Here is a 24,667-nt window from a genome sequence, read left to right as displayed (position 1 = left end):
AGGAACCGGTGGCTACCCTCTGGAGGGAAGGACAGATCCCGCTCGGGTACCGTGTGCTGGACTGTGGGTCAAGGGGTGCTGCCTGGGTTTTAGGGGCAGCATCAGGGCCAGGTTACTTGGGTGGGAGAGAGCGGAAACCGTGACCGTATACCGTTGAAACGTTAAAAAGTAAATGTGCCTCCCGTCTTGGGAAGAGTTTATTAAAAATGTTATGCATGTTGTTTAACCCTGTTATCCCCTTTTTACAGAAAAATAAAACCGGTGTAGGACGGCAGCCCGCGGACGGTCTGCATTTTGCTATGGGGGAATGTGTCGCCCTGGGCAAGCCAGGGGACACAGGTCACAACACCACCACACCCCACACTCCAGGTAGGCACATCTGCTAACCAGAAATCCTTGTTGCCTTCCTCCAGGAGTCTGTTGATGCACACCAGGGGGTGGGCCAGGCGGTTGGCTCCGCCCACCAAGGAGCTCACAGCTCTGGAGGCAGGAAGTTACCAGGCAGTTAAGCCCGGGGAGGGCAAGAGTAAACAACAGAGAAGTGAAAGTGGAGGAAAGAAAAGGAGTAAAGGAGGAAAGCAAGAAGTGGTGACAGCGCAGAGAGCGTGCAAAGCCTGAGAGCCCAGCTGTGTGTAGGGCTAGAACAGCAAGGTCAGCGACGGCGGTGACTGTCCGGAGGGGGACCGTTTGGAAGTTCCTGGAAGGACCCCGTTGGCTGTGTGCCCGGTGGTCTGGAGCAGTGTTCCGAAGGACAGTCAGCACCAGGGCAGGGGCCTCTCGGACCCCGGCAAGGCTGGGAGTCGCCAAATTTGCCGAATCCATCAGTGAAGGGGACGTAGATCCCCCAGCAACCAAGTCCCGATTGACGGCAACAGCCCGACCATTACAGGGGAGACACCGCCACCGCCAGGGCACCAGTTTCCCCAGGGCCAGCGCCTGCGGGCAAAGTGTAGAGCTCCTCCGGCCCAGATTGCAGTCGGGGAGCGGGTAACTGGAGGGAATCCACCGCTACCATCAGTCAACACAGGTGCAAGGAAGAGAGACATCACCGTCACCTACCGGGAGTGCAGGTGCAGCCGTCTGTGGGACCGTCCTACCAGCCGTTTGGTTTACCGTACAAACTGTGTCCAAGTCTCAGGCTGAGTGAGTACCACAGTGCCGCAAGGCACAGCGCTGCCCCCGCGTCCCTGCGCCCTCCAGGCCCTACACTTTACATCTCTTCACTGGGCCCCGGGATCACCAACCCCTACCCACGGAGGGGCAACACAACACCTGGCTGCTCCACATCACCATCCCCGGGACCCCCACACTGAGCAGCGGTGGTGCAATCACCACAACCGTGGGTGGCGTCACGAACTTTAACAATCCCCACACCCAACAAACACCCCCTTTCACTCAAGGGCGAGGAGTGTCGCTCGAGAAACCCCGGGATCCGGCCTACAGCTCGAGCCACCAGGAGCAGCTGCCGGACCCGAGCAGAAGGGGTGAGCGCGGTGTGCTGACACCCTCCTCCCCGCCCGCGACACATTCACATGGTCATTTATACAGACGACGGGGTCATTCCCATGGAAATTGGTTCTGTATGGCTAATTATTTTGTACTCTCTGTGTTGGGCGCTGGATGAACTCTTGGAGTAATGCTTCAAGGGAAAAATTCTTCTGAATGTTCAAAGTCCAATAGAGCATGCCATATTTTGTATCAAATTGTAGACATACAGGGGACAGTAAAATTGTCACAAACGTCCATGGCATCCCTGTTGTGACCACTAACAGAACAGACCTGTAATTTGGCCGTATGATGATCCCTTAGGCTAGAAATACAGCAATGCTTTAGTTGTGTAACATCAATAGGTTTCTGGATGCATTATTAAGTTGAGGCTACACTACAATTCTAGTGCCTATTTTGTGCATGTGCTGTACGTATACTGTATATAGTGTATGTGTATAAGAGTCATTTCTGTATATGTTTTCATTCATTCCATGTTAATAGGACTATTTTCCAGATTTAATGCTGTCTTATTCTACTGAAGTTAATGGTACAGTAAAGTCCTTGGATACATTAAAGGTGAGTAATGATCTAGATACTTTTCATTAGCTAGGTGCTACATGCAAAAAATTATTCATTTTATTCGCCTCCTGTTATAATTGCACTAAACAACTGGAATGCAATGTACTGTAATGGATATTACTTAAAGTGGTTGATTATCTTTATTTTAAAGAATATGTTGTGGACATTATTTTATGTCATAACTAAAGCCTGCTTTACACACTACAATATATCTTACAATATGTCGGCAGGGTCACGTCGTAAGTGACGCACATCCGGCATTGTAAGTTACATTGCAGTGTGTAACTGCTACGTGCGATTGCGATTGAACGGTAAAACGTTCATCGCACGCACGTCGTACATTCCTCATGAATTGTACGTCAGATTGTTCATCGTACCCGGGGTAGCACACATCGCAGTGTGTGACACCCCAGGAACAATGAACAAATCTTACCTACGTCCTGCGGCTCCAGGCCGGTAATGCGGAAGGAAGGAGGTGGGCAGGATGTTTACGTCCCGCTCAGCTCCGCCCCTCCGCTTCTATTGGCCGGCTGCCGTGTGACATCGATGTGACGCCGAACGTCCCTCCCACTCCAGGAAATGGACGTTCACCGCCCACATCGAGGTCGTATGGAAGGTAAGTATGTGTGATGGGGGTTAATCATTTGTGCGGCACGTTCAACAAATTGAACGTGCCGCACATACGATGGGGGCGTTGCAAATCGCATACGATATCGTATGCGAAATTGTAACGTGTAAAGCAGGCTTTATATACAGTGCGTCCACTCATATCCTGTCCATCGCCATAAATATGAGAACGGTGGCAGCTATAGGCATAGAAGTGGTGTCTAGGTATAGTAAAGTAGCCATGTGCTATGCAATGAAACCACCTATAGCGCCACCTGGTGGAAAACAACGGAGTTAGCATTTTTATCTCGAAAACGGAACGAGATAGAGAAAAAAAGTGAATTACAAAGTTGTAGGGCATCATCAATTCAATACGAATCAACACCTTGCATACAGAAATGCTATGATTAGAATGTGTAAAGCTCACAAGGCTGCAGACGTGAAGCGATACCTCATGGAGACCTTCCTACAAGTCTTTGGGTATGGTGGCTGTGTGGAGTGGCCTCCACGCTCACCTGACCTGACCCCATTGGACTTCTTTCTGTGAGGTCACATCAAACAGAAGGTGTATGCGACCCCTCCACCAACATTGCAGAACCTACGACGTATCACAGATGCTTGTGCAAATGTGGCGCCCTGGACTAGCCAGGTAGCCACAGACAAAACACACACACACACCCCACCCCTCAGACAGTTACATTAGTCAGACAAAAACCCTTGTTGCCTCCCTCCAGGGTCTGATGTCCACACCAGGTGGGGCGGAGCCAGGCAGTTGGCCCCACCCACCGAGGAGCTCACAGGCCTGGAGGCAGAAAAAGCAGTAGTTCAGTCACCAAACCAAAGAGGAGTCAGGAAGGCCAGCCGGTAGGTGGCGCTTTGTAGGGCTCTTTCGGAGGCTGCAGAATACTAACCTGGGTTCTGGAAATGTATTTTCTCAACTGTAACCACCACTTAAGAACAGTTGCACAAACTGAGCATTCATGTTTAATGGGGGGTTGGTAATATTAAGTTGGCACCTTAAATATATTTGGTGCATGTGTAAACTTTCTAATACAAGCTCTATTGCTTGTCTTTTCTTTTTCTATAGATGTTTCTTAGTACAACCACCTACCCAGAAGTGCACAGCTACTTGTATATGTCAGAAAAAGGAAAGAAGTCATGGAAAAAACTATTTTTTGTGCTACGACGCTCTGGACTATACTTTTCCACAAAAGGAACATCTAAGGTAAAGCAAATCCTGACAACAAAATCCTAAATTTATTTTTTTTTTCAATCAATGTTTATAGAGTATGTCCATGTCAAGAAAGGATGGAGGATGGGGCAAAGCATTATGCTGATTTTTGGATAAAGCAGACATGTTTTTAAAAAATTTACTTTTTTTGCAGAACCCCTTTGAGGTTGTCCACTATTGTTATATTGATGACTTATCCTAAGGATTGATCATCGATGTAAAATCAGTTGGGGTCTGACAACTGGCAACCATGACATATCAGGGGGCTTAAGTATACGTAGAAGAAAACCTACTAAAAAGAAAAGGCGCTGATCTTCAATACCCGGCAGTGGGCACTAAATAGTGTACAGATCTGTTTTGTACAATATTTACATCCTGCCATCATCAGAGGTGATAGCAATTTCTTGGAAGGGGTGCCGGGTGTCAGACCTTCACTAATCTGATAATGATGATCTATGCTGAAAATAGGACACCACTCTAAAAGTGCAAGGTGTTTGCCGAAAGGAGGTCGCCCATATTCGATGCTCCATGGCATTTGTACATCAACATCGCCATCTGCTAGTGGACCAGAATCCCCATGAACTGGACTGTAATAAATGTGTTTCTTTGAGGGAAGAGCTAGAAGAGGACGGCAAATCAAGTGACAAATCTGACACTGGCTGAAATTAAATGAAATGGCTGAGTCGGCAGCAAAGAAACGGAATTGGTGCCGAGATTACCAAGGGAGCAGACATGTAAGCATTGGACCAGGCCGGTGTCATCTCTAGTGGAATCATCTGGAAGTGTACTGGGTTTAAAGACGACCTGAGGCCTACTGTCTCCATAGAAACTCGAAGACCAAATGCCGTTGGCAGATGAACCCAAGGACTTCATCAGAGGACAGACTACACGATCAAGTACCGAAGCCAGAACATCGAGAAACGGAGACTGGGGAACGAACATTTGCTCCATTGCAGTATCCAAGTGAGCTGGGCTGTTACTTTCTCCCTGATGTACGGTACTTACAGAGAAAAGCTAGTTACTAGAGTTAATTGTTGTTGTAGGGAATTGCAACGCAACTGCGCCAAGTTTAGTGTACCATTAAAACAGACTTAAAGCTTAAGTTTTCTGACTTAATTGTTTTTTGTGACAAAAAGTAGGGTGGCACTGATGCTCCCCTGAAAGAAGGATCGGGATTGGGTTAATAGTTAGGCAATTTGTTCATCATAATCTTCTATAACTGAATGCAACTGCACAGTCGATTGCAACTGTGAAACTTGCCAACTGTGATTTGATCTGTTTGTTTTTAATCTCTGTATTGCCTTCTGCTTACTCATTCCTATCCTATCTCCCTGTTCCCGGCCTATAAATACATGTTGGAGTCACCACTGAGTTGCCTTTATTACGTCTTGCATTCCTGACACCTGTGTCACAAAAGTATTGGAATATCCCTGGTCACCTGGCCAAAAGTGCAATTTTTTGCTCTTATTTCTTTTTACCGTTGTTTGCCTTTTTTTTTTTTAAATCCACCATACAGTTCCAAAAATATTGGCCTTTTTATTTAGTGCTAATGTTATTGGTCTTTACCAAGGGCGGTCACAGGATTCTATGGGGTCATGTCTTTAGGCTTCTCTAAATTATTTCTCTGTAAGCAATGCCCCTTTGTGAAAGATCATAAATAAGTGCACACCAAATAAAAATGTGCCTGCACCTCCCCCCCAAAATAAAAAAATGAACTATTCAGAACATCAACAGTAATAACATTAGAGGAAAAACGGAATACTTTTGACCTGGTGACAGAGGTTCTCTTTACAGAGAACCTTTCACCAAAGTTTTCATGTTGAACTAGACAGATGATGTAATAGAAGCTGCAGAGCAGAATAACACATTTATTTATTATTCCTTTAAATTTTCATTCTCAGTTGCGGAAACATTAGCAATCAAAGTATTTGGCAACTAAACAGTTAATTTTCTTAAAGTTCAAGTGGGCATTAACAGAGAGATTTCACTGGGGGCGGGTACTTCTTCCTCATTCTGATACTGACCAATCATAAGCAGGCAGCAAAACACTGGGGAAAGAAGAACACACCTCCTTGACTATTGGACCACTTCTCGAATCTGAGAATATCCTGCTGGATCCAAGACCAAGTGGTAGGTAGGTTCTACTCAATGATGGCCAAATGATTCAGAGGAGGAGGAGATTAGACATTAGGAAAAACTTTCTGACAGTGAGGGCAGTCAGAGAGTGGGACAGGCAACCGCGGGAGGTAGTGAGGGCAGTCAGAGAGTGGAACAGGCTCCACGGGAGGTAGGGAGGGCAGTCAGAGAGTGGAACAGGCTCCACGGGAGGTAGGGAGGGCAGTCAGAGAGTGGAACAGGTGACCACGGGAGGTAGTGAGGGTAGTCAGAGAGTGGAACAAGCTACCATGGAAGGTAGTGAGGGCAGTCAGAGTGGAACAGGCGAACACGGGAGGTAGTGAGGGCAGTTAGACAGTGGAACAAGTGACTACTGGAAGTAGTGAGGGCAGTCAGAGAGTGAAACAGGCAAACATCGGAGGTAGTGAGGGCAGTAAGAGAGTGGAACAAGCTACCACGGGAGGTACTGAGGGCAGTCAGAGAGTGGAACAGTCTACCACGGGAGGTAGTGAGGGCAATCAGAGAGTCGAACAGGCAACCGCGGGAGGTAGTGAGGGTAGTCAGAGAGTGAAACAGTTGAACATGTGAGGTAGTAAGGGCACTCAGAGAATGGAACAAGCTACCACAGGAGGTAATAAGGGCTGTTAGAGAGTGAAACAGGCTACCACGGGAGGTAGTGAGGGCAGTCAGAGAGTGGAACAGGCTACCACTGAAGGTAGTGAGGGCAGTCAGAGAGTGGAACAGGCTACCACGGGAGGTAGTGAGGGCAGTCAGGAAGTAGAATAAGCGACCACGGGAGGTAGTGAGCTCTCCATCAATGGAAATCTTTAAGCAGAAACTGGATAAACATATAGCTGGGATGATTTAGGAAAACCCGCACTCACAGGGGGTTGGACCTGATGGCCCTTGAGGTCCCTTCCAACTCTACCATTCTATGATTCTATAATATGTACTATTAGGGAATAGGGATCGGGGTGGGCTATATTCTTTAACTTAGAAGTATTGGTTGATTTTCTTGGATGAATTGCTCCTTTTGGGTCATGGCACACTATCTTTACTGGATGGTCACTAAAAAGGGCAAATTTAAATTTTACTTTTGTTTAAATGTTTAGATTTAAATCCTTAATACATTTTCTCTTCTTAGACACGTTTCATTCCTGAATATAGAAGTCACATGAATATCTAGCAAATGTATTTTCTAATACACATCACCCTGTACACAAGATACCATGCAGCATAGGAACCACCTATTGATCTTTTGTTTCCTGTCTTTGCCGGAGAGGGTAAAAAGTTGAGTAAAACATGACCACAAACTTTATTAGTAAAACTTTAACATGAATACATAATACTGCGAGGGATGTTTTGCCCTATTACCATCCAAACTTGGCAGAAAACAATGCTTATTGCCTGTTTAATAATCCATGGAGTCAGGGTTATGCAGGAGTCAGCCAGCATTGTTTCTTCCATGGATGATGGAAATTCACAATCATAAATTCAGGAAAACTCAGTTATTTCAAATAATACTCCATTTATTTACTTATCCGTAGATATTCATAAGTGCTTTATAAATTATGTATATTTTACATATCTTTGGTATGTCTGCCTAGGGTTGTATATATGAAAATGCAGAAACTAATGGGCAGAATTTCTGGAAATTCTGGAATTTGCCTTTTTTTTCTGACCAAATGATTTGAAAGTGAATGTTGCACTGAATATTTTCATCATATATCTTAATGGTAGTTGAAGCTCCTGGTTTTTTTTATCTAATATCCCCTGTATACACACAAGTATGTATTTTATTTATTTATTGTACTCATATAATTTTACAGATGTGTCTGTCTGACTGTGGCCATCACTAGGGGGTTTCTACTTCATACATTTACACATTGAAATGTATTTTATCACAGTATGCATCCAGCTCCTTGTCTCCCTCTAGTGGTGACTAATTGCGAACAGAATTTTATAGTTTAAAGGGAACCTGTCACCAGGTTTTTTCCCTATAAGCTGCGACCACCACCAGTGAGCTCTTAAGGGTGCTTTACACGCTGCGACATCGCTAACAATATATTGTCGGGGTCACGTCATTAGCGACATTGCAGCGTGTGACACCATGGAGCGACGATCAACAATCGCAAAAACATCAAAAATCGTTGATCATTGACACGTTGCTCCTTTTCCCAAAATCGTTGGTGGGGCATGCCGCTGGTTGTTCGTCGTTCCTGTGGCATCGCTATGTGTGACACCGCAGGAATGACGAACATCTCCTTACCTGCATCCACTGGCAATGAGGAAGGAAGGAGGTGGGCGGGATGTTCCGGCCGCTCATCTCCACCCCTCCTCTGTTATTGGACGGCTGCTGTGTGACGTTGCTGTGACGCCGAACGAACCGCCCCCTTAGAAAGGAGGCGGATCGCCGGCCACAGCGACATCGCAGGGAAGGTAAGTCCATGTGACAGGTGTAAGCGATGTTGTGCGACACGGGCAGCGATTTGCCGTGACGCACAACTGACGGGGGCGGGTATGCTCGCTAGCGATATTGGTACCGATATCACAGCGTGTAAAGTACCCTTTATATACAGCATTCCAGAATAATGTATGTAAGAGCCCAGGTCACTCTGTATAACATAAAAAGCAGCTATTATTATACTCACCTGCGGGGCGGTCCGGTCTGATGGGTGTTGCTGCTCTCGGTCCGGCGCCTCCTCTCTTCCTTCCATCGCCGTCCTCCTTCTCACCTTTGTGTGGCTGACAGATGCACACGGAGGCCTCCATTTCACTCATGTGCATGCACACTTCTCTCTGTCCTGCTGAGGGCAGAACAAAGTATTGTAGTGCGGTCTTTGACCTTTCCCTGTGCCTGCGCATTACAGTACTTCCCTCTGAGGGCAGAGGAAATCACTGTTTTCTACTAAAATCCAGCTAGAAGAAAAAAAAAGTACAACTTAATTATTTTATATTATATTGCAAAAATATTATACTGATAACCTACATTTTATTTTTCTGTCTAGGACCCTAGACATCTTCAGTTCTTCAGTGACTTGAGCCAGACTAACATATATATGTTACTATCTACAAGAAAAATGTATGGAGCTCCAACAGACTATGGATTCTGCCTGAAGGTACAGCATCATGTATTTACTACTAATTTAATAGCTCAATAATTTACAGCAGGCGAAAACTTATACCACTACAACTTTGCTATTGTGTTTTATATATATACAGTGCCTTGCGAAAGTATTCATCCCCTTTGAATATTTCAACCTTTTCCCACATTTCAGGCTTCAAACATAAAGATAAAAATTGTAATGCTATGGTGAAGAATCAACAACAAGTGGGACACAATTGTAAAGGTGAACGATATTTATTGCTTATTTTAAACTTTTGTAAAAAAGAATAAACTCAAAATTGGGGCGTGCAATATTATTCATCCCCTTTACTTTCAGTGCAGCAAACTCACTTCAGAAGTTCATTGAGGATCTCTGAATGATCCAATGTTGTCCTAAATGACTGATGATGATAAATATAAGCCCCTGTGTGTAATCAAGTCTCCGTATAAAGGCACCTGCTCTGTGATAGTCTCAGTGTTCTGTTTAAAGCGCACATAGCATCATGAAAACCAAAGAACACAACAGGCAGGTCCGTGATACTGTTGTGGAGACGTTTAAAGCCGGATTTGGTTACAAAAAGATTTCCACAACTTTAAACATCCCAAGAAGCACTGTGCAAGCGATCATATTGAAATGGAAGGAGTATCATACCACTGCAAATCTACCAAAACCCGGCCGTCCCTCTAAAATTTCATCTCAAACAAGGGGAAGACTGATCAGAGATGCAGCCAAGAGGCCCATGATCACTCTGGATGAACTGCAGAGATCTATAGCTGAGGTGGGAGAGTCTGTCCATAGGACAACAATCAGTCGTACATTGCACAAATCTGGCCTTTATGGAAAAGTGGCAAGAAGAAAGCCATTTCTCAAAGCTATCCATAAAAAGTGTTGTTTAAAGTTTGCCACAAGCCACCTGGGAGACCCCAAACATGTGGAAGAAGGTGCTCTGGTCAGATGAAACAAAAATCGAACTATTTGTGAACAATGCCAAACAATATGTTTGGTGTAAAAGCAACACAGCTCATCACCCTGAACACACCATTCCCACTGTCAAACATGGTGGTGGCAACATCATGGTTTGAGCCTGCTTTTCTTCAGGAGGGACAGGGAAGATGCTTAAAATTGATGGAAGATGGATGGAGCCAAATACAGGACCATTCTTAAAGAAAAGCTGTTGGAGTCTGCAAAAGACCTGAGTCTGGGACAGAGATTAGTCTTCCAACAAGACAATGATCCGAAACATAAAGCAAAATCTACAATGAAATGGTTCACAAATAAATGTATCCAGGTGTTTGAATGGCCAAGTCAAAGTCCAGACCTGAATCCAATCGAGAATCTGAGGAAACAGCAGAAAACTGCTGTTCACAAACACCTCCATCCAACCTCACTCAGCTCCAGCTGTTTACAAAGGAAGAATGGGCGAGAATTTCAGTCTCTCGATGTGCAAAACTGATAGACACATACCCCGAGCGACTGCAGCTGTAATCACAGCAAAAGGTGGCGCTACAAAGTATTAACCTAAAGGGGCCAAATAATATTGCACGCCCCAATTTTCAGTTATTTAATTTTTGTAAAAGTTTAAAATAAGCAATAAATATAGTTCAACTTCACAATTGTGTCCCACTTGTTGTTGATGTTTCACAATAAAATGTAATTTTTTTTATCTTTATGTTTGAAGCCTGAAATGTGGGAAAAGGTTGAAAAATTCAAAGGGGCCGAATACTTTCGCAAGGCACTGTATATATATATATATAATTTAATATAAAAAGGTCACAACTGAAGATGACCGAACTCAAGGTTTGATGTTCAGTGTTCGTACCAAACATAGAGTTTACCAAAAAAACAGAGTTCAGGTGCTTTACATATGAACACTCAAGTGTTGAATGGTTCGCACTGGGAGTAACAACAGCGAAATCAAAAAATGGAAAACCCCCACACACTCGCCCCTGGAAGTGATTTATTTATGGCTGGCTGCATGTCAGCGGAGACCCAAACTGCCCAATTAATGACTTCAACTGGGGTTCAGGTCAAGTCCGTGTCCTAATCCCAACTTTATCTAAAGTTCGGATGAAGCCTCTGAACTGAACTTCAGCAGGTCCGCTCATCTCTAGCCACAACTCAATACAAGTCTGTGAGAGCCTCGTTATGGCCTCATTCTGGCTTGAAAGCTTGTGATATAACTTCTGACTTTTGGCCATTCAGAAGTTACGATCACAAGATGGTGCCATGGTAGCGGAGTGACGCCAAAAAGGGTATAGAATCGGGAACAGGGGACTTTAAAGCGCCACACCAGCACTGAACTCCACCCCCCGCTGGAGTTCTTCTTTAATCAAGACTGTATATCTTTTTAATTTTAGATGCATTACAAGGAAAAAAATACCGTAAATGCTAACAACAGTTCAAATGTACTGGCAGCTTTGTATTTCAGTGTAGCATGCCTATCTGTGTATCGCTGACAGGTATTCTATTGGGACTGGTCTCTGGCAACAGCCCCATATATGCCCGGACTATCCCAAATTTTTGGAGCGAATCTCTGGAAATCCGTGCATTTCACAGTCTGAAAGGAGCAGAGTTCAAATAAATCACATCCAAAATTGGGAATTCTCGCCTTATTTGGAGATATTCTGGGGTGGGTCTTAAATGTTTCAATTTTACCAATTTTGGTAACTATAGGCGGAGTGGGAACTCTCATAGGCTGCAATAGAAGCCAACATGTACCTTAGAATTATGCCATATTGGTGCCCATGAGGTACCTATGAGATGACAGAGGAAGCCCCCCTTTTAACTACTGAGATGTCACATGAGATATCGTACACAGTATCTAAAACGTTAAAAGCTGGGATCAAGATATCTATAACCCCTGATATTGAAGTAGGTTGTCAGCAATATATTACAACTGAGAAGGCCACATCTGGAATATGGGGTCTAGTTTTGGGCTCCACAATTAAAAAAGGACATTCAGAAGTTAGAGTCAGTTCAAAGGTGGGTAACTAGACTACTACAAGGAATGGAGGCCGCTCATATGATGAGAGGCTGAAAATGTTAGATATGTTTAGCTTAGAAAAAAGACGTCTCAGAGGAGATCTCATTTATATATAAATACATGTGTGGTCAATATAAAGGACTGGCACATGACTTATTCCTTCCAAAGACAATACTAATGACCAAGGAATATTCCCTGCGAGTGGAAAAAAAGAGAGTCCGGCAGCTAAGTAGGAAAGGGTTCTTTACAGTTAGAGCAGTCAGACTGTGGAATGCCGACCACAAGAGGTAGTAATGGCAGACACTATAACAGCTTTTATAGAAGGGCTGGATGATTTCCTCAGTATATAACATTGTGGGTTATAAATGACTTAGCGACAAAATATATAATTGGTGGAAGAAGGTTGAATTAGATGGGCCGAGGGCTTTTTCAACCTATGCAACTATGGCAATGGCTCAGCTTCTGAGTTTGTAAATGCATGTAAACATTTGGGCCCCTGGTCAAAATTACTGCTATTGTGAACAGTTAAGCCAGTTGAAGATGAACCGATCTCTAAAAGGCATAATGTTAAAGATGACACATTTGCTTTGTGTTTTAGGTAAAAAAAAATATGTATATTTTCATCTTTTACATTTTTAAAATTAACAAAATAGGAAAATGGGCTGATGCAAAAGTCAGTCACCCTGCATAGTTAGTACATAGTAGCACCCCCTTTGGCATGTATTACAGCTTGTAAGCCCTGAATCTTTCAATTCTTGTTTGAGGGATTTTCATCCATTGTTCCTTGGAAAATTCTTCCAGTTCTGTGAGATTCCTGGCTCGTCTTGCATGCACTGCTCTTTTGAGGTCTAGCAACGGATTTTCAATGATGTTCAGATCAGGAGACTGTGAGGGCCCATGTAAAACCTTCAGCTTGTGCAATTTGAGGGCTATTGTGGATTTTGTTTAGGATCATTTGTAGAATCCATCCTTTTTTCAACTTCAGCTTTTCCACAGATGGTGTTATGTTTGCATCAAGAATTTGTTGAAATTTCATTGAATCCATTCTTCCCTCTATCCATGAAAAGTTTCCCGTTACATTGGCTGCAACACAACCCCAAAACATGATTGATCCACCCCCATGCTTAATGGTTAGTGATATGTTCTTTTCCTGAAATTCTATACCCTTTTTTCTCTACACATACTTTTGATCATTAGGGCCAACAAATTCTATTTTAACCTCCTTAATCCAGAGAACTTGTTTCCACAATTCATCAGGCTTGTTTAGATGTTCTTTTTCATACTTCTGACACTGAATTTTATGCTGAGGACGTAGGAGAGGTTTTCTTCTGATGACTTTTTAATGAAGGCCATATTTGTGCAGGCGTCTATGAACGGTAAAACAATGTACCACAACTCCAGTCTGCCAAATCTTCCTAAAGGTCTTTTGCAATTATACAGGGGTATTGATTTGTCTCTCTAGCAATTCTATAAGCAGCTCCCACAGACATTTTGCTTGGTCTTCCAAACCTTATCTTGACCTCCAATGTTCTTGGTAACTGCCATTTCTTAATTACATTTCGAACTGAGAAAAAGGCAACTTGATAACGCTTTGCTATCTTCTTATAGCCTTCTCCTGCTTTGTAGGCCTTCACCTTTTTCATTTTCAGAGTGCTGGGCAGCTGCTTAGAAGAACCCATGGCTGCTGTTTTTTGGCAGAAGGTTAGAGGAGGCTGGGTTTTATAAAGCTGTGAAATTAGCATCACCTGGCCTTTCCTAACGATGATAAGAACAAGCCATAACCCTAACAGGCAAATTAAGGTTTGTAACCTTGGTCAAATTTATCTAACCTCCCAAAATCTCCAAGGGTGTCTAAACATTTGCATCAGCCTATTTTCCTTTATGTAATTTTTACAATGTTTTTTTTCTTTTGGCCTAAAAAACAAAGGAAATGTGTCATCTTTAACGTTATGCCTTTTACAGATCATTTCATCTTGAACTTGCTTAACTGTTCACAATAACAGTAATTTTGACCAGGGGTGCCCCAACTTTTACATGCCACTGTATGTGTCATAATTCACATTTAGGACTTTCCATCTTCAGGGAAGCTATTTGCTATCTCAAACATTTATGGCATATCTGAGATAACCCTGTCACACCCAATGTACCGTATATGCTCTAAAGCGGGCTTTACACGCTGCGACATCACTAGCGATGTCACAAGTGATAGGACCTGCCCACGTCACTGGCGCATCACGGGGTGATTGCTGCCGTAGCGAACAATATCGCTACGGCAGCGTCATGCGCAATTACCTCTTCACCGACGTCGCCGTGGCCGCTGAACAATCTCTCTTTTAAGGGGGAGGTTCGTTTGGCGTCACAGCGGCGTCACTAAGCAGTCGCCCAATAGAAGCGGAGGGGCGGAGATGAGCGGCCGGAACATCCCGCCCACCTCCTTCCTTCCTCATTGCCAGCGGCCGCAGGTACGATGTTGTTCCTCGTTCCTGCGGTGTCACACATAGCGATGTGTGCTGCCTCAGGAACGACGAACAACCTGCGTCCTGCAACAGCAACGATATTTTGGATTAGAACGACGTGTCAACGATCAACGATTAGGTGAGTAATTTTGATCGTTAGCGGTCGGTCGTGAATTTCACACGCAACAACGTCGCTAACCAGGCCGGATGTGCGTCACGAATTTCGTGACCCCAACAACATCTTGTTAGCGATGTCATTGCGTGTAAAGCCCCCTTAAGCCCCATGTAGTTACTTACTCCCTGTTCGGTTATCAGTGGACACTTCCGACTGTAGAGTGATTCGAGTTTAGTAATAAAAAAAGCTAAATAATTTAGTTGACTCCGATTCTCCCAACAAGTGTGGATTGGACAGTTCCATTTACAAGATATTTATGCTATATTGCATGGATATGCTATAAATGTCTGAGATATGAATATCCCATTAAAATTAAAAGGCTTATTAGAATTTATAGTTCTGTTCAAGAATAAAGTATATTTCTGCCTTGGCTGTTTACATAGGAGGATTTTAGTGACTTTTATTTCAACAGGTTTTGACTGCAAGACATGCATTAATCAAAATGTGCTGTGGCTTTCTAGCCTCACAAGACAGGAGGAGCCAAGGAGATGAAAATGCTGTGCGCGGAGAGTGAAGAGACCAAAGGCTGCTGGGTGACAGCAATACGACTGTACAAGGTAACGTGTTTATGGTATGCAATCTAGTTGTACAGATATGGCAGAGCTTCATAGACCTTGTTGTAGTAGATCTTCATACCTCCCAACTTTTCAAGATAGGAAAGAGGGACAAAGTATGCGGCGCGCGCAGCGCGCCGCGGCAAATTTTGACCACGCCCCTAGCCACACCCCTAGCCACACCCATTTGGCCGTAAGGGTCATTCAGCAGATGCCCCGGACTGTTCATTCATATTCATAGCAGTCAGATTTTTTTTATATTTCTGTGTCACTATATGACATTGCTTATTTGTGCCTATCAATCCGTGTTCACACGTTGCATAAATTCTGTTTCTTTTTGTTTCTGTCTGCACCAAACTACACAATAACTATCTTCTCTGTTTTTTTCCATTTTTGCTGCATTTTTTCTGCCTTTTCTCCATTATTTAATGCGTTTTTGGTTTAGATGTGAATCTGCGTTTTTAAGTGTTTTTATTGTACAGAGAAGCTTTTTCCTGCATTTTTTTTAAGCTCCATATAGAAACCTCCAGAGAAACCCCCTCCCCCCGAAAACCGCAGAATTCAGCAGCGTTTTTTCATGGATTCACATCCACTTTACTTGGACAATTAAACACTGCAGAATAAATGTGCAAAGACACAGCAGAAAAAAATGCAGCATTTACACTACATGTGAATATGGACTAATTGTCCAAGCAAAGTGGAGGAGACGTCCTGAAATCTCCGCCCCTGGTGCGTGGAAAGACGCCTCTGAACTGTGCGGATTTGGTGTTTCTTTCTTTATAAGCTTCAGGATTCACATCAGCAACAAACATGTATCAAATAAGGGGGACAATGTATAAAAAATACCGCAAACACGCAATAATCAGAGAACATTGTTATTGCACTCGTGGCGCTGACACCTGCAGAAAAAATGCAGCATTTACGCTATGTGTGAACACGGCCTCAGTGATCCATTTTTATTACATTTTTTATGGGTTTTAATAAAGAAAAATAATAAATTGCGCCTTTTTTTCCCGCCATTTACCGATCCCCATAAATAATCTGATCGCTGTGTTGTTCAGGTCATTACCATTACAGGGACACCAAATATGTCCATGTTATTTGCTGATTTGTGATGTTTATTATTTTATAAAAAAGTGTAATAAAATTACATTATTCTGCTGCTGGACACAAGTTTTGAACGTTGCTGGTTTGAATCCATGGTGGTGAAGATAAAAAAAAAAAATTGTATTTGTATTTTTTTTCCTCATTTCTTTATAGTAGTTTTATGGGAACAAATCAATCTGACTCTTTCACCTACATTGAGATACAGTATTTATCTATCTATCTCTATCCCTCTATCTATCTATCCATGATTCTATCTATCTATCTATCTATCTATGATTCTATCTCTATATCTATCTATCTATGATTTTATCTATCTATGATTCTATCTTTCTATCTATGATTCTATCTATCCATCTATCTATCTATGATTCTATCTATCCATCTATCTATCTATGAGTCTATCTATGATTCTATCTATCTATGATTCTATGATTCTATCTATGATTCTATCTCTATCTATCTTTTATCTGTCGTGTAGCTATATATCCCTCTATCATCCATCCCTCTATCATCCATCCATCCCACTATCATCCATCCATCCCTCCCTCTATCCCTCCCTCTATCTCTCCATTCATCCCTCCATTCATCCCTCTATCCCTCCCTCTATCCCTCCCTCTATCCCTCCATTCATCCCTCCATTCATCCCTCTATCATCCATCCATCCCTCCATTCATCCCTCCATTCATCCCTCTATCATCCATCCATCCATCCCTCCCTCTATCCCTCCATTCATCCCTCTATCATCCATCCATCCCTCTATCATCCATCCATCCATCCATCCATCCCTGCCTCTATCCCTCCATTCATCCCTCCCTCTATCCCTCCATTCATCCCTCTATCATCCATCCATCCCTCCCTCCCTCTATCCCTCCATTCATCCCTCCATTCATCCATCCCTCCATCCATCTTTGCAGCTGAATAATCTACTTCTGGTGTCTGCAGTATAGAGGTCAAGATAACAAAATCTTCCTATTGCTTTCAATACAGGCAGTAGCTCAGTGGTAAAGCTGCTGCCTTTGAAACAATGAACTCACAGTTCCATGAGTTCGAGTCCTGGCCGCCCTGAAAATCCAGAGCCGATGATAATTTAATTTAATTTATTCACTCCACTGAGGGGAGGAGCCGGGACATCAGCTGTGAGCCGCAGGAGTGCGGGACAGACCTGACAAATCGTGCAAGTTCCGCAGAATCCGGGACGGTTGGGAGGTATGGATCTTTGTCATCTCCACAGTGTAGAAGAAAGGCTTGAACATTTCCTTTTCCGATACTCACTTATTAAAGGGCTGATTTACTACCTAGCTTTAATAGACACATTGATATAATGTTCAGAAACAAGGCTTCTCTCAAATACCTTGTGTTGGCAATAGTGCCTCTGAGTGGTGCTATTGCGGACCACTCATCCCTAACGCATGACCTCTTAGATCCGGTGATATCACATCAACTTCCAGTTGACCCGACATCACTGAGGCCAGCCCCAATCTTCCTGAGTGACTGGGTTGTGCTCAGAGTTTCCACGCATATCACAGCCCCGCATCGCTCCTGCTTGCGGCCCTCTGCAGTGAAGGACAGAACGTGTGAGATGCTGGGCTGTGACGAGTGGTGAAACTTCGCCCACATCCCGGTCATTCAGGAAGACTGGGGCCGGCCTCGGTGATGTTAGGTCAACTAGAAGATGATGTGACATCACCGGATCTTAGAGGTTATGGAGCCCGTGGGTCACGTGATGGGGATGAGCAGTCCGCAATAGTGCCGGTCACAGGCACTATTGCCAACACAAGGTATTTGAGAGAAGCCTTGTTTCTGAACGTAAGGGGTAATTCTCACATAGCGAGATCGCTATCAATATCGCTGCTGAGTCACAGGTTAGGTGACGTACCAGTGACCTCATCAGCGATCTCGCTGTGTGTGACACTAAGCAGTGACCTGGTCCCTGCTGTAAAATCACTGATCGTTACACACTGTTCCGGTTCATTTTTTGCTTGTTGGTCTCCCGCTGTGCAACAAGCATCGGCGTGTTTGACGGCGGGAGACCAATGATCACTGACTCTGTGTAAGCAGCGTACACTGGTAACCAGGGTAAATATCGGGTAACTAAGCAAAGCGCTTTGCTTGGTTATCCGATATTTACACTGGTTAACAGCGGACACCGCTTAGCGCTGGCTCCCTGCACACGTAGCCAAGGTAAATATCGGGTAACTAAGCAAAGCGCTTTGCTTAGTAACCTGATATGTACCATGGCTACGTGAGCAGGGAGCCAGCGCTAAGCAGTGTACGCTGGTAACCAGGGTAAATATCGGGTAACTAAGCAAAGCTCTTTGCTTGGTTACCCAATATTTACCCTGGTTACCAAGCGCAGAGTCGCTGGTGGCTGGTGGCTGGTCACTGGGTAGATCTGCCTGATTGACAGCTCACCAGCGACCATGTAGCGATGCACCAGCGATCCTGACCAGGTCATATCGTTGTCGGAATCGCTGGTACGTCGTTTAGTGAGATGGTACCCTTATATCAATGTGCCTAGTAAAGCTAAGTAGTGAACCAACCCTTTTAAGTGGGAGTTCATACTTACCAACAATGCCATTGGCAATGTAGGATCGGTTAGGTCACATCTTGGGTAACATTCCTAATCAGAAACACTCTGAATGGTTAAAACCACCCGATTGACATGGGGTTTGTGTAACCTTGCCCTCTCATAGCCCTGGACAGCCCAGAATTATCCGGGTTTGTCTTTAAAAAAATGAAGACAGTCAGGACTCGCTCACATGAGAATATAACTCGGACGGTATCCAATGTTTTATAAGATAGCACTCGGCTCAATTTTATACTATAGGGCACTGCTGTTCAGCACTTTTATTTTAATGCTGAACCGGCATGCTGCAAGTGGCAGCATAAATAGGACAGCACACACCCATTTAAGTCTATGGGTGGGTAGAAATCATCGGATGACATTCGAGGGCAGTCCTATTTTTGCAGATCCACAAAGTAGAGAAGATGGAGAAATTTTGTTTACCATCTTCTCCTAACAATGTGCTACATATGTCTCATGCAAGATACTTGTATCACACTAAACTGACACTCTGATCAGAATTTGATCGGAGTGTCATTTGCCTAATTGATTGGATTCTCATGCATGATAGAATCTATAGGTCGCGGAAGCGAGCCCTCATGGCAAATTCAGGATTGTTTGCATCTATGGTAGGTCCAGCCATAAGCGTAGCTAAAAGAGTCTGGCAGGTATGTTTCCGGTGCAGTGGAGGGGAACTCAAAATAATTATTGTGCCTTGAACATAGTATTGTAAATATTTTTTTCAACTCGTGACATGGTTGTTCTTGGCACAATGTTGCCTCCTTTGGAATTCCATTTGTCAGATCCCACAGTCAGTGGAATGGCACTCCTTTAATGTTTAAGGACATCAAACCTAATAGGTGGCGCTCGGCTTCCAATGCAACTGGCTCCTACCCCATCACTTAATGTTTCCTGACACTGCCAAATTTCCTAGTGGTCTATTTTTTAATTTTTATTCATCTTTGTGGACAGTTTTTATTTTCCTACTTAAACACCTGTGTTTCCAGATAACAATGATTTTTATAATGGGGTTATATTAAAATTTAGCACAATTTGCCCTTCTGGAGCCTCTGTGTTGCACTGTCTATTGCTGGCTGCAAAATAGTTCGTTGACAACCTGCCAGTGAGGCTGTTCAGATGGTCCAGTGGGAAAGTTTCTAAAGGCTGCTTGCGATGTCGCTGGTGAAAGCACCTACCCCCGTCGGTTGTGCGTTACGGGCAAATCGCTGCCCGTGGCGCACAACATCGCTAGGACCCGTCACACGTACTTACCTGCCTACCGACATTGCTGTGGCCGGCGAACCGCCTCCTTTCTTAGGGGGCGGTTCGCGCGGTGTCACAGCGACGTCACACAGCAGTCGTCCAATGGAAGCGGAGGGGCGGAGAGCAGCCGAAAGAAAGTGATGCCCACCTCGTTGCTGGAGGACGCAGGTACGATGTTGTTCCTTGTTCCCGGGGTGTCACACATAGCGATGTGTGCTGCCTCAGGAACGACGAACATCCTGCAACAGCAACGATATTTGGGATTAGAATGACGTGTCAACGATCAATGATAAGGTGAGTAATTTTTATTGTTAGCAGTCATTCGTATGTGTCACATGCAACAACGTCGCTAACAAGGCTGGACGTGCGTCACGAATTCCGTGACCCCAACGACATCTCGTTAGCGATGTCATTGCGTGTAAAGCCCCCTTAAATCCTTTATATTTTTTTTTCTTTAGCTCCTCCCAGCTTATTTAAGACCATAGACTACATCAAGGTTGAATGTCCTGGAAACAGAGAGCCTGATACAGCAGAAGAGTGCAACATTTTTAATTAGATCAAATTGTAAAAATAATTTAAAACCCTAAATCCATGCAATTAAGTAAAAAAAAAAAACCTGTCCCCAGAGGTGTAAAATGTCCAAGGAAACAATCTGACACCCAGTTTCTTTAAAGGGAACCTGTCACCAGATTTGTCCTCTATTAGCTGCAGCCACCACCAGTTAGCCCTAATATATAGCATTCTAGAATACTGTATATAAGAGCCCAGGCAGCGCTGTATAACATAAAAAACAGCGTTTAGTAGTCTCAGCAGTCCAGTCCGATGAATATTGCTGGTCTCAGTCTGGTGTCTTCTCTCTTCTTGGATCACCGTCCTCCTTCCCTGCTCCGTGTGGATGATGCGTCCTACATCATCCACACAGTGGCCTTCATTACACTACTGCGCACGCACACTTCTTTCTGAGGTGATGCAGGGAGATCAAAGTATTGTAGTGCATATGCGCGGGCCTTCTTTGACCTTTCCCCGTGCCTGAGCATTACAGTACTTTGCTCTGCCCTCATCAAGGCAGAGAGAAGTGCGCATGAGCAAGGAGAGGTCAAAGAACGCCTGCTCACTACAATACTTTGATCTGCTGAAAGCAGGGCACAGAGAAGTGCGCGTGTGCATGAGCAAGGAAAGGTCAAAGAACACCCGCACATACGCACTACAATACTTTTATCTGCCATCAACAGGGCACAGAGAAGTGCGTGTGTGCATAAGCAAGGAAAGGTCAAAGAACACCGGCGTATGCGCACTACAATACTTTGATCTGCCGTCAGCAGGACAGAGAGAAGTGGTCATGCGCAGGAACGCTACTCTTGACACTGTGTGGATGAAGTAGGATGTATCATCCACACGGAGCAGGGAAGCAGGACGGTAATTGCAAGAAGAGAAGAGGTGTCGGGCCAAAACCAGCAACGTCCATGGAACTGGACCGACCAACAGGTGAGTATGATAAAACAGTTTTTTTTTAATGATATGTAGCTCACTATTCTACAACGCTGTATATAGGGGCTTACTGGTGGTGGCCGCAGCTTATAGGGGACAAATCTGATGACAGGTTCCCTTTAAAAAAAACTCAAACTACTGTAATGTAGCGTTCCGTTCACTACTATCTACATCAAGTCATGGGGGATATACAGTATGTGGGTTATAGTAAGACATTCAGATCTAACTAACGATCCACTTACGTTTTGGAACCTGTTGTCCTCTGACTTTAGAATTTCAGATCAAACTCTTTATTATCTTGACCTGATCTGTCCGATTGATGGTCATTTAAATAGTTTTCCAGCTCCTGACATAGTTGTACTTGGCACAGTGCTGCCTCCTCTGGAATTCCATTTGTCAGACCCCACAGTCAGCTGAATGACATTCCTTTAATTTTTAACTGAAGGGCACAGAATATAAATTATATAACGTGTGTATATAAACTGTATACAGCAGGGTATATAGCGTCCTATGTGCTTCAAAGCATTTCCCAAAAGTGATTAATGGTCAATCAGTAATGATTATAAATATTTATCCACTCTTTTTTCCAATCTTTAAAAGATTCTGCCTGGACTTATTTAACCCTTTCCTACTTATGACAATTTTTTTGGTCTTTTTTTTCTCTCTCCTTCCAAGAGCCACAGCTTTCTTTTATTTTTCAGACAAAGATGATTTTTTTTTTTTTTTTTGTGGGATTGAGTTGTATTTTCAGTTGTTGCCATTAAATTTGTTCAAAAAAGGGGGTTAAAAATATTCTTTCTGGAAAGAAATAAGAATAAAAACTCATTTCCACCGCTGCTCCTTAGTTTTCTTCTTGTTTTGGTGTTTAATGTGTGATAAAAAATGGCATTAACTTTAATAGTAATATTACAGAGAATCACAGTTTGTGTAGTTTTTTTATGTTTTACTGCTTTTGAATGATAAAAAAAATTGTCAAAAAAATAAAATTTGATTTGTGCTACCATTTTCCAAGACCTATAATTTTTTAGTTTCATGTCGATTGAGCTAAAGGAGGTCCTGTTACTGAATGGACTCGCTGTAGTTTTTACTGGTACTGTACAAATTTTGTCATTTATTTAGTTTTTTGCATTGGCGTTCAACATGCAAGATAAATATTGTGATACAAATTTTTGGATATTAACCTTTTTATATCCTGGTTTCCCCCTGGGCAGAGGGGGCATTCCAAAAATTCCGTTACGCTCCTTTGTCCCCTGGCAGGGGACATCAATAATTCATATGCATTATTATTCACATGTGAATAAATTGATTTCCTGTTGATTTATTTTACAAAATTCATTCATATTGCAAAATTCTGTTTTGACATTTTTTCCCTAATTATAATAGGACTTCAATGGGCAGAACAGGAAGTTTTATTGGATAGCAAAAAAGGTTAAATATGCAGATATACAAAATACTGTTTGTTTCTTACCATTTTTTAACAGTAGAATGGATTTTTTGAATTTGTAATTTTTGTTTACATTTTTAATTTTTTAATTTTTTAGTCTCCCTGAGGGACCTAAATCTAAAAAAATTTAGATTTGACATTATTGCTTGTACAAAATATTACCATACTTCTGTATTGTGCTGTATTGTAATTTTTTTTCGAGCCCTTTATTAGTCACAAATATGACAGACTACAGGGCTTTCAGTTGACCACCTTTCCCCTGTTTCTGACCACAGAGATGCTGGGGTTGCTATTGATTGTCGGTCTGTAACATTTTTTGGATGCTTGTGAAACAGTCTAGACAGTTTAGTAGAAATATTGCAGAAGACCCAATGTTTAATTTACCGCTTACCTCTTCCATTTCTTATTAGTGATCTACTCAAAAGAGTGGGACTTAGCAAGATTTGTGTTCTACTGCAAGCAGGTCAATGGGGGGAGGATCATGCTGCAGCCAGTTGTCTAACAGCCAGACACCAGATTATGAGGAGTGAAAACATTGCTAGGATAAATTAAGAAGATTTCTTTAGTATTAGGTAATAATAATGTAATTGCATTTTGTCTTTGTTCATTTTCAGCACGGTAAACAGATTTACCAAAACTACCTCCGACCCCACCAAAAAAATGACTCGAATGGACACAATCTGTCAGCGATGGTATGTATTGTAAAATAATGAATACTTGTCTAAAACTTTCTATGACTGATCATACTGTTGTAACCCATCCAGAGATATAATGCCATGCCATTATTTATATATATATATATATATATATATATATATATATATATATATATATATATATATATATATATATATGTATATATATATATATATATATATATATATATATAAATATATACAGTACAGACCAAAAGTTTGGACACACCTTCTCATTCAAAGAGTTTTCTTTATTTTCAGGACTCTGAAAATTGTAGATTCACATTGAAGGCATCAAAACTATGAATTAAAACATGTGGAATGAAATACTTAAAGTGTGAAACAACTGAAAATATGTCTTATATTCTAGGTTCTTGAAAGTAGCCACCTTTTGCTTTCATTACTACTTTGCACACTCATGGCATTCTCTTGATGAGCTTCAAGAGGTAGTCACCGGAAACGGGTTTCCAATAGTCATGAAGGAGTTCGCAGAGATGCTTAGCACTTGTTGGCCCTTTTGCCTTCACTCTGCGGTCCAGCTCACCCCAAACTATCTTGATTGGGTTCAGGTCTGGTGACTGTAGAGACCAGGTCATCTGGTGTAGCACCCCATCACTCTCCTTCTTACTCAAATAGCCCTTACACAGCCTGGAGGTGTGTTTGGGGTCATTGTCCTGTTGAAAAATAAATGATGGTCCAGCTAAACGCAAACCGGATTGAATAGCACGCCACTGTAAGATGTTGTGGTAGCCATGCTGGTTCTGTATGCCTTCAATTTTGAATAAATCCCCAACAGTGTCACCAGCAAAGCAT

At 43.0% G+C, this 24,667-nt stretch overlaps 1 protein-coding gene across 2 annotated transcripts in view; it reads left to right on the top strand.

Annotated features, from left to right (window-relative positions):
• The window catches only part of GRB14 (growth factor receptor bound protein 14), an 89,783-nt gene that overhangs the window by 42,684 nt on the left and 22,432 nt on the right, over nucleotides 1–24,667 (top strand). Inside the window, exons 4-8 of one of the 2 annotated variants that reach the window (XM_075318843.1) lie at nucleotides 1,990–2,064; nucleotides 3,761–3,898; nucleotides 9,028–9,138; nucleotides 15,202–15,297; nucleotides 23,774–23,851. In XM_075318843.1, coding sequence (XP_075174958.1) covers nucleotides 1,990–2,064; nucleotides 3,761–3,898; nucleotides 9,028–9,138; nucleotides 15,202–15,297; nucleotides 23,774–23,851 — 498 coding nt within the window. The remainder of the gene's footprint in view (nucleotides 1–1,989; nucleotides 2,065–3,760; nucleotides 3,899–9,027; nucleotides 9,139–15,201; nucleotides 15,298–23,773; nucleotides 23,852–24,667) is intronic. The other variant, XM_075318844.1, reaches the window with a different exon arrangement.

This window comes from Anomaloglossus baeobatrachus, chromosome 7, assembly GCF_048569485.1.
Source record: "Anomaloglossus baeobatrachus isolate aAnoBae1 chromosome 7, aAnoBae1.hap1, whole genome shotgun sequence".
NCBI classification, from domain to species: domain Eukaryota; kingdom Metazoa; phylum Chordata; class Amphibia; order Anura; family Aromobatidae; genus Anomaloglossus; species Anomaloglossus baeobatrachus.
This window is presented reverse-complemented; position numbering and strand designations above follow the sequence as displayed.